General features: G+C 45.2%; 1 protein-coding gene across 1 annotated transcript in view; it reads right to left on the bottom strand.

Moving 5' to 3' along the window:
• The window catches only part of TMC2 (transmembrane channel like 2), a 54,393-nt gene that overhangs the window by 9,374 nt on the left and 30,474 nt on the right, over positions 1–14,545 (bottom strand). Inside the window, exons 10-15 of the mRNA XM_069495768.1 lie at positions 12,754–12,942; positions 10,081–10,260; positions 8,177–8,326; positions 7,215–7,343; positions 4,787–4,854; positions 3,781–4,020 (exon numbers count right to left, since the gene is read on the bottom strand). Coding sequence (XP_069351869.1) covers positions 3,781–4,020; positions 4,787–4,854; positions 7,215–7,343; positions 8,177–8,326; positions 10,081–10,260; positions 12,754–12,942 — 956 coding nt within the window. The remainder of the gene's footprint in view (positions 1–3,780; positions 4,021–4,786; positions 4,855–7,214; positions 7,344–8,176; positions 8,327–10,080; positions 10,261–12,753; positions 12,943–14,545) is intronic.

The following is a 14,545-nucleotide window of genomic DNA, read 5'->3' as shown; positions in this document are numbered from 1 at the left end:
AGCAAGAGTGAGACACCGTCTCTACTAAAAATACAAAAATTATCTGGTCATCATGGTGTGCGCCTGTATTTCCAGCTACTCGGGAGGCTGAGGCAAGAGGGTTGCTTGAGCCCGGGAGTTTGATGTTGCAGTGAGCTATTATGACAGCAGCACTGTGCTCCACGGTGAGAGAACGAGACTCTGTCTCAAAAAAAAAAAAAAAAAAAAAATTAGAATATGATATTATAACAATAGTACTTGCCTCAGGAAATTGTTTAGAGGATATAGATGTGAATTTGCATAAAACATTGCTTATGGTGTTGTCAAGTTATAAGTGCTCACCAAGATGTTGCAGCTGGCAGCCTCAATTTTCTCTCGTGTAAAGTATAGATGAGGGGTTGGCAGACAATGGCCCATGGACAAATTCAGCTGGCCACCTGTTTTTATATGGCCTGAGAGCTAAGAATCATTTTTACATTTTTAAGTGGTTGAAAAAATTTAAAAGAAAAATACTGTTTTGTGACATGTAAAAATTAAAGTATGAAATTCTAATTTTAGTGTCTTGGGGGGATCGCTTGAGCCCAGGAGTTTGAGGTTGCTGTGAGCTAGGCTGATGCCATGGCACTCTAGCCTGGGCAACAGAGCAAGACTCTATGTCTCAAAAAAAAAATTTTAGTGTCTATAATAAAAGTTTTCATGGAACACAGCCATGCTCATTCATTTTTTGTGCTATAATGGCAGAGAAGAGCAGTTGCATAAGAGACCATTTGTGGCCATCTCATTGCTGAGAACTGTTCCCCAGCACACTGTGAATTGCAATGATGCAGGCATCATATGACAATATTTCAAGTGCCATGCATAGCACTGCATGATGATGTTTAACTTTTATTATTTTTTATTACCAGTGCATACTCACTGTGTAAAAACAAGAAAAGGAAAGTGGACTTCAAATGTTATGCTTTTATGTAACAGTTGAGTGTAGATTATTTTGTCATTGAATTAGATGGTGTATGGTCCACGTCCATAGGTTTGTTCTGTGGGTTGGTATATATACCTTACCATGGACCAGCACACTCCTCTAAGTATTTTACAAATAACAACACACCAAATCGTCATAACAACCCTATAAGGTGGACACTACCATTATTTCCATCTTATAGGCAATAAACCTGTGGTGCAGAGAGCTAAGTAATTTGCTCAATATCACCCAGCTGGCAAATGGCAGAGCTGGCCCTAGAGTCTATTCTCTAAATCAGGGGGTTGACAATTTTTTTTTCCTGGAAAGGGCTAGATATAGATTTTAGGCTTTGGGGGCCAGATGGTCTCTGTTACAACTACTCAATTCTGTTGTTATATCGAGAAAGCAGCCATAGACTCTGTGTAAGCAAATGAGCATGGCTGTGTTCCAAAAACACTTTATTTACAAAATGGGCAGTGGTCTGGATGTGGTCCATGAACTATAGTTTATCAACCCCCCCCCCCTTTTAACCATATGCTAGGCAACGCTGCCCCCTCGTTCACTTATGTGGCCTGGCTGCCCCCTGTTGTCATTTGATCTGGTCCAAACCCTGAGTCCCTTCCTGTATAACTGCATTTTTGTGAGGTAATGGGTCTAGCCTGAGCACTGACCATAAACCAGGTGTTCTGTTCTAGACACTGGGTGGAGAGTAGTGAGAAAGGCAGCAAAAACCATTCCCTTACGGACCTTGTGTCCTGGTGGGGGAGACAGACAATAAACAAGATAAAAAAGCGAAAGGTATGGCATGTTCAAGGATGATAAGGAGATATAATAAGCAGAAATGATGAAAGTGTGTATGTGCGTGTGCATGTGTGTGTGACATTTTAGTCTGGGTATTCAGGAAAGGCCTCGCTGAGGAGGTGACCTTCGAGTAAATACCTAAAGCAAATGAGAGACCAGCTGTGAAATATCTGAGGGATGAACATTCCTGCTGTTGGTGGGTTTGGTCAGAGCAGTGACAGGAGAGAGTGGGCAGCCATGTTTCCTTCTGAGTTCCATTTTCAGGTCCCTTCCCCTTCGATCTAGGTGCAGGTTGTTAGGGCCTCTCAGATGAATCAAAAGTGAGGTAGGTGGGGAGGGCCAGGCATGGCATAGGCCTACTTGCTGACCTCCTACCTGGGGACAGGTTGGGCAGCCTGAGAAAGGGGCACTGGCATTTGCACCCAGGACCCAGCCCTCCAAACCTTGCTCAGGAAGAAGGTGACAGAGGCTCCCTCCTGTGGTTCTTCCTTCAGCCTGGTGTCTCAGGCCTTCTACATTTCCGCACATTCTTTCCCTGCTCCTTCTGAGTGAACCGCTGTTGCCAGATCATGCTCTGCTGGAAGCCTCCTGCTAACATTTCCTCTGGGCTCCACCAACCACAGGCCTTTACCTAGGTGAGTCCCTTATAAACTGAGAAGTCCCGGATCAGCATTTCCCAACGTGTGTTTCTCCACCCTGGTAGGCAGGGCCAGGACTAGAGTGAGGCGTGGGAGGCCCAGGGGTGCACGATTTAAGGTGATCACCCTCAGGGTTGCACCTGTGAAGTGCAGGGCCTTGCTCGCTGGCCTCACCCCACCTGAGCTCTGGATGAGTGTTATGTGCAGAAAGGGTTCCGTGGTCAGTAAGGAGGAAAGCACCAGCTTATATATGTTATCTCATTGCATGATTCTTTAGAGCCCTATATAAATGAGCATGCATCAAACATTTCTAAGTGACAAGATGGCCGTTCCAAACCGCTTTAACCACAGAATCCCTTTGTAAGGAGGAAATAGAAGGCTTTGTTTTCAGGTCACATATTTGTAAAGAGAGCAGTAGGTGTATGTCATTTATGAATCTATTGCCTTATATAACTAATTATCTTTTCATACAATATCCAGTCTCCTAAACTAGTTCGACTTATACCCTGAACCCACAGTGCTGGCCAGTGCTCTGCAGAGCATGAGGCCCAGGCAGGTCTGAGTCAAGGGTCGACTGCAGTGGCTTCACGTCTGAACAGCACTTGTAAGATTATGGTCGTTTCATCTGTGGAATATCCACCACTACTCATCCTATGGCAAGGTAATCCCAGGCAGCTGTCCAATATGGTAGCCATTAGCCATATGTGGTTATTTAAATTAAAATTAAGAATGAAATTCTGTCATTTGCAGCAACATGGATAGAATTGGAGGTCATTATGTTAAGTGAAATAACCAGGCACAAAAAGACAAATATCACATGTTCTTATTCATATGTGGAAGCTAAAAGAGTGGATCTCATGGAGGTAGAGTGTAGAGTGGTGATTACCAGAGGCCGAGAATGGTTGGTGGGAGGGGATGAAGGGAGGCTGGATAAGAGATACAAAATATAGTTAGATACAAGGAATAAGTTCCAGCATTTGATAGCATAGTAGGGAGACTATAGTTAACAATAATTTATTGTATATTTCAAAATAGCAAGAAGAGAAGAATCAGAATGTTCCCAACACAAAGAAAAGATAAAATGTTTGAGGTGATGGATATCCAAATTACCCTGATTTGATCATTACACATCGTATACATGTATCAGACTATCACATGTGCCCCCAAATATGTAAAACTATTACATATCAATTAATGAAAATTAGAAATTCAGTTTCTCAGTTCCTCATTTCATGTGCTCAACAGCCAACTGTGGCTGGTGGCCGCCATATTGGACAGCACAGACATAGAACATTTCTATCCTCGAAGGAAACTCTGCTAAACAGCACAGATGATTTGCTAAAGCTCCACGGCCTTTCACAGGCTGCCGTGAAACCAGGCCCTTGGAGGACCGAGATCCTGCACCTGAACGGCCCGCAGTCAAAGGAGGGCGGGAGGGTCATGATGGCGTAGGCCACCGGCAGCAGGCTGAGGAAGAGCACCAGCAGCAGGAGGCCCATGTAGAAGCTGTTGGATCGGGAGGCTTTGAACACGCGCTCGTGGGGGACGTTGCTGCTCATCACCGCCCAGCACTGGAAGTACATGGAGGTCAGCAGGCGCAGCACGTTTATGCCCACCAGCCCCGGGGCATAGAAGGAGCCCATCCTGGAAGGGCAGAAATCGGACACCTGGTTGGCCTGACAGCAGGGAAGGCGAGGAAAGGAGGATAGAAGGAAATGGGATTGATGGCTTAGGGGCACGAGGCCAAGCTGCTTTTCTGCCAGGTCCCAAGGGAAGGGGCCTCCCATTTAACCAGAATATCCATCACCAAGCCATAGTCATCCTATTGCCCTGGGCTCTGGCCGAGATTTTACCACCGCCTCGCCCCAGGGCATCTAGAAAATTACACAGTGTCCTGTCTGTTTCTCCTTGGTCTCCATAAAACAGCTTTGTTTTATCAAAGTCTTTCAATTAAGAGAATTGAACAGTGGCTTGCAGTGAGCCCTTGGCATCTCGAAAGTCTTTGGCTGAAGTTATGCAGCCTCCTCTAAGCCCCCTTTCCTTTTCAAATGAGGGAGTTCCTTAGTTCATTTACCATCCTCCTTCTCTCCTGCCCTCTTTTCTCCATCTTCCTCCTTCCTTTTCTCTTTCCTTTTTTTCTTTTTTCCTTCTTCCCTCTTTCTTCTCCCTCTCCCCTCTTCCTTCTTTTTTTCCCTTTTCTCTTCTTCCCTCCACCCTCTACTTCTATGGTAGCACATGAGTGGGCCAGAAACTGTCCTGGTTCCCATCTGGTCTTGCCCACTATATTTGGGGACCAGAGAGGTGAGATGATCTGTCCAGCTTCTTCCCAGCTAGTTGAGTGCCAAAGCCTGGGAATCCAGTTTTTTGACTCTCCAAATGAGGTGGTTCCCAGACAAAATGGATGACTCACCAGATCATTCCTTGGTTGAAAATCAAACCCAGCACATTTCCGCTAATATCAAACTCAGCATATGAAGGCTGGTGGGGGATGGCAAGAGAGAAAGAGAGAGAGAGGAGCATGTTAGGTAGTGTTGGACCAACCTCACTTACCAGCCAACTGGCCAAGCCAAGGCCACTCATCCCAAAGAGCCTGCTCTGGTGATTGGAGAGGAGCCTTAGATTCAGGGTTCTGTTTCTTTAAAATGTTTTCAACTTTTTAAGAAAAGTTTTGAAGTTCTCAAAGATGGAACTTTTTCAATGTCTCTTTCTTTTTCCCTTTTTTTTTTTTTTTTTTTTAAGATAGGGTCTTGCTCTGTCACCCTGGGTAGAGAGAGTGCAATGATGTCCTCATAGCTCACTGCAGCCTCAAACTCCTCCTGCCTCAGCCTCCCAAATAGCTGGGACTACAGGTGCACCCCACCACGCCTGGCTAATTTTTTATATTTTTGGTAGAGATGGGGTCTCACTCTTGCTCAGGCTGGTTTCGAACTCCTGAGCTCAAGTGATCCTCCCACCTCAGCCTCCCAAGTAGCTGAGACTTCAGGCATGAGCCTCCATGCTCAGCCTCAATGTCTTTTTCAATTAAAAAAAGTGGGGCCTGCAGGCTGACAGTGTGTTCTTGGGAAGACCCTGGTTCCTAAGAGAACATTTTATCAATATTTTAATCAGAAATATACCTTGAACTTATAATTAAGGATTAACTCTAACAAATAATGAAGTACAAAGAATTAAAGGAGGAGTCAAATGAAAGGAAAGTTTAAAAACAAACAAGAAAGTCCAGAAATAAAAGTTACATAAAATCTATAGTCCCCCACATTTTTATATAACTTATAATTTTATATAATCCTTCTTTTTCCCACTGGTTTGAAAGGCCCCCTTTACTATAAACTAAATTCCCATATAGATTATATCTATTTCCAGACTTCCTATTCTGTTCCATTGACTTGTTTGTCTGGTCTCTAGTACCAGTTTTAATTACTATGGCTCCATAATATGTTTTAGTATAAATATAATTATTTTTTTTTCTTTTTTTTTCTTTTTTTTTTTTTGAGACAGAGTCTCACTCTGTTGCCCAGGCTAGAGTGAGTGCCGTGGCGTCAGCCTAGCTCACAGCAACCTCAAACTCCTGAGCTCAAGGGATCCTCCTGCCTCAGCCTCCCGAGTAGCTGGGACTACAGGCATGCACCACCATGCCCGGCTAATTTTTTCTATATATATTTTTAGCTGTCCATATAATTTCTTTCTATTTTTAGTAGAGATGGGGTCTCGCTCTTGCTCAGGCTGGTCTCGAACTCCTGAGCTCAAACGATCCGCCCACCTCGGCCTCCCAGAGTGCTAGGATTACAGGCGTGAGCCACCGCGCCCGGCCGAAATATAATTATTTTTTAAAAAAGAATTTTCCTGGATATTCCCACATTCTTATTTTTCAAATAAACTTTAGTGTTATTTTGGGATCTTATTGAACTTATACATTAATTTGAGGACAATGACATCTTAGCAATATTGTGACTTTTTTTTTTTTTTATCAAAGATGTCGTCCTTTTTGAGAACAAAGTTCTTTCATCCTGGTTCTCAGACAGGAGAAAAATTATGACGTTTTCCTTGCTGCTGAGGAGGAGTTGAGTAGACTTGTTTAAAACTGCAGCTCCTGACTAAAAGAAAAAAATGTGACAGAAACCCATACAGGGGCCCTTTCCTGGGCCTAGCACCTTGTTGCAGGGGACATGGAGCCTCTCACCAGGAGCTCAGTTAAGGGGAAGGCCCCTGACGCACACACACCCATGACTACAGGGTGGGCCACTGAGGTGTCAGGGAAGAGACACATATAGGAGAGATGCATGGGCCAGAAGTTCCACCAGACATAGACAGCCATTATGGGGAGGAAATGACACACATTTAGAACGAGTAGTTTACTAGGTAGGTGGGGAAGAGGAGTACAAGGACTATGAGTCAAAAGAAGTTTCTCAAAGCATAATCCAGAAGACAGGACCAATGGTTGGTTATTGTGTTCCTGGCATGTTCCAGGATTTTCTGGAACATTCACATGCCGTCTAGGACTTCACCCTCCCTAGCGAGAGTTGATACTGGGGAGGTGCATTTCTCCACCAACCACCTGCTCAGCACGGAAGTGTGTGGTCCACATTTTCCCATGGCCAAATGCCTCCACTCCCCCAATTAGAAGGCCACATTGTTAATTACACTGGGCAAAAGCAATGTTATTAAGGAAAATAGGACCCTTAAAGGACATACAAATTCAACACTTTACTACTCCACAGAGCAGAGACTGGCATTCAGTATCTAAAGAAATGAAATGCACAAGAATTCATCCCATTGACTCTAAGTATCAAAGAGGTGGTTGAAGTGCCTTTGTGCAGACTGTCTATGAAATGGTGACCTACAAATCCCGCCTCCAGGTCCCAGCACCAGCAGTAGTTCATGAACCGCACAAAACAAGCCCGTAGGAAGTCCCCCAGCAGGATGGTGATGTACATCACCAGCATGTCGGACACCGTCAGCCTCATGAATTCCTACAAGGAGGAACACAGAGAAAGGGGGTGGTCAGAGGTCTTGCCCACTTCTCCCCACCTTCCTGCAGTCTCGCAAACTCTCCCCCACCCACCTGACTTCGTCTCTGTGACCCTGAGTCTTTGTGGCAGAGTGGTGGTGTGGAGAAAATATCTGGAACATGCTCAATTTAGGTTCTAGCCCTACAAATTACTAATTGTGTGGCTTTGGAATAATCTCCGAACCCCTTGAAGCTGATAATGGTATCAGTCTTGCAGGGTTACTGGGAAACTTAGTGATCGTGTGTAAATTGCCTGGCACGTTGGCCTTGCCCAGTGCCACGCAGTTATCATCACTAGGATCTGAAGGCTCATCCCTCGCTCTCCCCTCCTGCTCTGAAGTGCCAGCTGTCCCCACTGAGACTGAAGGTGACCATCAGTCACTGGGGACAATGGCTGGCTTTCTTCACCTCCTGCAAATTGGATTTTTTTCTTGGTATATAAAGAAAATAAAATAGGTTTTGCACAGAGACACATAGCAGAAGGGCCAAAAGCAAAAGAATAAAGCTTTCTCTGCTGTTGTAGACTATATATAATTTGCTAATTTTTTTTTTTTTTTAAAACTGAAACTACCTACCAGACACCATTACAACCTTTAAGACACCAAAGAGATCTGGAGGTCCTATGGGGCGCAGGGTCTGCTTTATTCATTTTGTACCCTCTAAGATGATTAAGAAATGTTTGCCGAATGGACAGCTGATGACTTTCCAGGGTTACTCCTCCAATGGGAACATCAAGAAAGGCAAAACAAAGAACTGAGAACAGGAGTCGCCTTTTCAGAGAACGTAACTACTCACAATGCCCACGGCTGTCTCCCAGCAAGAGCCTCGGGGCACATCTGCAGGGTGCAGGGGTGGCCGGGGGACACTCTCATTCCAATCCGACGAGTTGTAATAGTTAAACAGAGTCCAGTGAGTGATGTTCTTTATTTTCTCTTCTTTAGAAAGCTAGAACAGAAGGTGGAGATGCAGGGTTGGAAGGAGCCAGGGATGATCCGACTCTTTCCACAGGCTGGCACATGCCACCACCCTACCATCTAGCCTCCGCCCTATCCCTGGACAGAATCCTTCCAGAAATTCCCTCCACAGACTTTCAATCTATACAGGAGGTCAAGGCTGTGGGTGGGGAATTGATGGAAATCCTTGAGTCTTTCCCATGAAGTTATCTTCTTTTCTAAGTTAGCATTCATCCAGCCATCTGTCCATCCATCCATCTATCCATCCATCCACTCATTCATCCTTGTTCTGAGAATAATTTATTCAGGGTCTACTCTGGGCATCTAAGGCAGGGGTGATTCCGAGGTGACCCAGAGAGATGGGGCTTCCCACGGCAAGATCACAGTCTAGTAAATGACAGTAAACCATGAACACATGATTATAGAGCAGAGTGATAGGAGTTGTGGGAAATTTTCTCTGGGGAAGGAGGAACACCCACCTTGGACAATGGGGGCCCCAGAAGACTTCCTGGAAGCAGTGACACCTGGGCCCAAACCTCAGGGAGGATTAGCCAACTGGTCAAATGCGGGGAGAAGCGGGGAGAAATGTGGGGGAAGAGTGAGGCTCAGGAGGGTAGAGCAGTCTCCTGGGGTAGAAGGGAAGCGAGAGCTGAGGGAGGAAGGGTAGGGAAGGGCCAGATCCAGGCACTTCCATGCTCAGAACAGTTTCCAGTTAGTCTGAGGAAAAAGTTCCTGCAGCTCAGGAATAAGGAGGGAGGGGTAGGGAAGAGGAGCGTCATCCCTCCCCCAGCCTAATTTTTCACTTCTTCCCCTCCAGGCAGCCATCCTGCAGTTCCCTGGGGGCACCAGCTGTTCCCTCTGCTTTTTCCAGTGTCTGCTAAGATTTCCCCAGGGTGGGATCTGGAGCTCTTCCGATCCAGTGCCGTGCTGCCCTGGGCTTGCCCCACTGAAGCACATCGCACAGAGTGCTGGAGCGAGTAAGTCTGTCTCCCCGCCCAGTGTGAGCGCACTTGGAACAGAACTGTGTCTTGCTCTCTGCTGTACCCCAGAGCCTGACATAGTGTGTGCTCCACAACTGGTGTGAGCACTGAGGAGCAGTTACGTCAACCAGGACCTCTCGCCTAGTGGACAATTACTTGGCTGTTAATCATTGATGGCAGCTACGAAACAGTGTGGAAAAGTCTGCAGATAAAATATTAAGGGTACCAAATGACATGTACATGATGTGAAAAAATACAACCTAAGAAAAAGTCAAGAACTGCAGCAAAATATTAACAATATTTGCCTTTGGGTCATAGATTCTGGGAATATCTTTTCTTCATTTTGCTTTTCTGAACTTCAAAAATTTATTTCATTCATATGAATTATGTGTAATGAAATTATTGTATCAAAAAAGGAGGCCAGGCACAGTGGCTCACGAATGTAATCCTAGCACTCTGGGAGGCCGAGGAGGGAGGATTGCTTGAGCTCAGGAGTTGGAGACCAGCCTGAGCAACAGCGAGACCCTGCCTCTACAAAAAAAATAGAAAAATTAGCTCGGCTTGGTGGCACGTTCCTGCAGTCCCAGCTACTCAGGAGACTGAGGCAGGAGGATGGCTTAAGTCCAGGAGTTTGAGGTTGCAGTGAGCTGTGATGATGCCACCACACCTGGCCAGGGTGACAGAACGAGACTCTGTCTCTAAAAAAAAAAAAAAAAAAGGGAAATACGGTGGGTCCCAGGGATTAGGGAGAGTTTGCGGTTTTTACCTTGAGGTGGACATCATCCATCAGGGCCAAGAGGAACGTATAGAGGTTCCCCAGGAAGAGTGCAAAGATGCGTCCCAGCTGCCACTTCAGTCCAATGCGTGGGTGGTAATTCTCCAGAGCTGCGATGGTTTCAAACAGAGGGGGACAAAACATCCCAAGCAGGGACATCACAATCTCTACCTGAGGAATCAGGAAATCCTGGGTTACTTATGTCATTAATATTACGGGCTTGGTTGCCATCCCTGCACCCCATGGCCATCCCTCTCCACCTCCCTGTCGCCCTGCCCCTGAAGATGCCCTGGGGTCTGCACAACTTGCTGTGTGACCCTGGCTAAGGTATCAACATGCCCTGAGCAGTCAGCATGTGTCCTCCGCATGTCATAACTGCCCATGTGACTGCTTGCCATCATGATTGTTGCTATTAGGATTGATAAAAACAGCAAACTCTCTTTGTGGAGCAAATCATTTAATGCATGGGGCAGTGCTTTGTGTTCTGTAGGTGGGAGTCAGTGTGGTAGCCCTCATCTCAAGAGCATGGAAGACAGGAAGCGCAGACCACAGGAGGGAACTCAGACCAGGAGAAGCCTGGTTGAGAGGGCTGCATTTGGAGTCAACTCCCTGGGCCTAAGCTCCAGCTCTATGACTTGCTGTCTTTGTAACTTGGGAAAAGTTACACAGCTTCTCTGAGCTTCTTGTTTCCTCTCGTGTAAAGAGTGATGACAGTCTTTGTTGTAAGAGTCAGAGGAGATAATGTATGTAAGTCTACTAGCCCAGAGCCTGGTTAAAGCACCAAGCAATACACTTTGGCTCCTATTTTGGGAGAATCCTGTCTCATATAACTGAATCTGACCACCATAAGACGTCTTTCTGCAACTAAAACTGCGCACCCAGTGGAAAGTAAATCCTTGAACTATTGACCAAATTGCAAGTTGGCCAACTCTTCTGGGCTGGTCCCGAGACTCCTACTCCTTCTCACATTGACCCTTGACTTGGCTTCTTGTCATCTCCTCACTTCCATACCTGCTCATGCAGTTCTCACCTTAGCAGCCATCCCTGCGCCACACCCACCACTACCCTTCTTTATGTTTGTCCAATGCTCAGCCTAATCGCTGCCTTTGCCACAGAATTCCGCTGCCTCTCCAGCGCTCATGGACATTTTCATCTGTGACCCAAAACATCTTATTCGATCACATCATTCCTGCCTGGTTGTTTGTGCTTTGGCTGATTCTTGTCGAGCCTGCGTCCTAAGGAAACTGCAATCCCCTTAAGGGCAGATTCCATCCTGGGCGTCTTCCATATGCCTCGCATAGCCTAGTGACCCAGAGAGGGCTTCATGGAAGGGATTCCCCCTCTGACTCTATTCCCTGGTTCTCCCATCCTGCACAGGGGCCCCAGAGTCCTTGCCGTTCCCATATCCCTAACCCATTCTGGCCAGGTCAGGAGTGACGTTGGGGCCTCCAAATTGGGAGTATGTGAGTTGACATCTGGCTGCACTGATCTAGAGTTGGTTGGAAGCAAGCTCACGCAATCAAAAATAAGGCATCAGAGATACTCAGAGCCACACAGGTACTGGGTCCTCACCCTGACTCCATTACTACCAAGCTGTGTGTCCTCACCTTTCTGGGGCTCAGATACTTCCTGCAACAACTGGGAACAATGATGTCTGTCTTCCAGTATGCTATGAAGCATGAATAAAATAATGCATAGACAGTGCCAAGTCCGTTGGGGGTATTCAGTGAATAGTTTTCTCCTTTGTCATTCCTCCATCTCTTATTTATTGAGCATCTACTATATGTGAATCACTGTGCCAAATTCTGAAGATGTAACAAAGAATCAAAAAAGACACATATACTTGCCCAAAAGGGCTTGGGTAGAGGTAGATAATTACGTAACTAGTTAATCATCATGAAAGTGGAAAATGTTACAAATGGTAAGTACATAAAGCATTTAATAGCAATAAGGATATGATGTTTAAGCTCAGACCTGAAATTAGTGGAGTGAACTGGGGGTATGAGGGAAAAGGCATTTCAATAGGACAGAGGCCAGTGTAGCCTCAGCTTAGAGAAGGGGGAAGAGTGACTGGGGTGTAAGTCAGGGGAAGCCACTGAGGACTTTATCCTAAGAGAAGATGATGATCTTAATGGTGAATGTATCTTCACATTAAAAACGATAACTTGGAAATCTGGGAAGAGAGTGATAGCCACAAAATGATTTTTGAATCTCCCTGAATTCCCATGTAAAAATGGGACAAAACAATTAAATAACAAAACCAAAAACCCACAGACGACAAAACTGGGTGACGCGGTGCCCTCATGAATCCTAAAATACAAGTGGGTAGGAACAAACTACTGACAGCCACAAGATCTGATGGAATTAGTGTCCTTGCGAGAGAGTCACCTTTCTAGCCATCGGTATTGGACAATTGGCCCTCCCATTGATGGACATGCTAATTATAATCCAGTTTTATCTAGTTCTGGGAGCCAGCCCCCGAAGCCTAATAACAGACGACTCTTAGTTCAAGGTGTTTATGCTACGTGACTGGAAAGGAATATAATTTCACATTTGAAAACAAGTCTTCTAACCCAGCCTTTGATGACTCGGCCGAGTGGAAGAGGAACCAGTGATCGCAGCATTTGCCCTTGGGGTTGACCTCTTCAGAGACGTCCTGCTTACCTCATTCCTTTCATACCAGCTGACATTCTGCTTTTTGGAGAATTCCTGGGATCGCTTCACCACAAAATAAATGAGGTACCCACTGCCACACAAGCAGCAGATGATGAGGAAGTTGGCCAGGACACGAAGGAATCTTGTCAGATGCACATTTTCCTCTTTGTTACTCTCCTGTTCATCCACTATTGATTCCTTAACATGTGAAAATGAGATGTGAGCAATGTTAGACCAGAAACCAACAGGAACCACTGCTGGTGGCCTCTATGAGTGCTACTCTGTATTTCCATAAATGAAATAATACAGCAGGGAGATAGAATGCACTGTGCCCTATGGAGAATGTTATTTTCTTTGAGAAAATACATTTTGTTGTTACTGCTATTTTGGTACACATAGTAAGAAAAACTTAGATTTATTGAATATTCACCATATGCCAGACATGGTACCAAACATTTTCCATGCATTATTCTCCTTTATTCCAACAACTAACCTATAGAGTAGTTACTATTATTACCCACATTACAGATACCAAGGCCCCGAGAGATTTCAGTAACTGATTGGGATTGTTTTAAATCTACAGATCAGGTAGATTCCAATTGAATCTTAACAATCGTGAGTCTTCTAATCTAGGGGTTGGCAAATTTGTTCTATAAAAAGCTGGATAGTAAATATTTTTGGCTTTGTAGGCCATATGGTCTCTCTCACAACTGCTCAACTATGCCATTGTAGCCGGAAAGCAACCATGGACAATATGTAAATAAATGGGCATGGCTTTGTTTCAATAAAACTTTATTTACTAAAGTAGGCAGCAGGCTGGCTTTGGCCCTTGGGCCATGGTTTGCCAATCCCTGTTCTAATCCATAAGCATGGCCTATTTCTCCATTTATTTAGGGTTTCTTAATTTCTTTCAGCAATATTTTATACTTCTTGGTGTAATAGATTTGGTCTTAGATTAAATTTATTCCTAGGAATTTCAGGGTTTTTTCGTACTATTGTAAATAGAATTTAAAAAGTATTTTCTAATTTTTTCTGCTAGTAGACAAAAATACACTTGATTTTTGATGATTAACCTTGTGCCCTGCATCAATAACTATAAAGACACAGGTAGTAAGTGGTAGAGCCAGGATGAAAAATGAGGTCTCCTAGACACCAAAGTCTTAACTCATAATTCTCGTGTCTGCCCTGTTACGTAAGTGCATTTATGATGTCTGTTTTTAATAGACTCAAAGAAGTCTTTCTGCTTCTCAGATATTCAAAGTGCTTCACAGGCAGTGATCCTCATCTCTTTCTGATAGGTCTAGAGGAAGAGTCAAAGCCCCCATCTGCCCCTACCTTGCCCTTGGATGCAGGTGGCCATAGCCCCCCATCGCTTTGAGAAGGAGAAGAGACAGCCCCCCCCACCCCGTTCCACCCACTGCCAACCCCATAGGACTCGGGGGCTCATGAAACCCATGCAGTGAGTTCCTGAGCCCAAGCCCTTTGCCTGTTGGAGGTCCCTGTCATCTGCAGGAAGAAGGACTGGGGAGAGGAGAGGGACAAAGAGAAGACAGCCAAGTGCAGTTGCCGTGTAGATCTGATCTCCGCCAGGTCCTGGGGGGAAAAAGTCTGATTACACAGGAGGAATAATGGACCATCAAGAACGTGGAATGGTTTTTACAGTCATGGGGGAGAAAACATAATGTGCAGTGCTTTGACGTCACAGCTTGGGCCTTCATCCATGTGTTTACCATCTGGATGGTGATTTTTTATGGACTATAATTCTGTAGGCCACCGCAAATCTCTCTTGTGAACAAACGAA

The sequence above is a fragment of the Eulemur rufifrons genome, chromosome 20, assembly GCF_041146395.1.
Source record: "Eulemur rufifrons isolate Redbay chromosome 20, OSU_ERuf_1, whole genome shotgun sequence".
In the NCBI taxonomy this organism is placed as follows: domain Eukaryota; kingdom Metazoa; phylum Chordata; class Mammalia; order Primates; family Lemuridae; genus Eulemur; species Eulemur rufifrons.
Note: the sequence above shows the minus strand (reverse complement) of the source record. Positions and strands in the feature narration are given on the sequence as shown.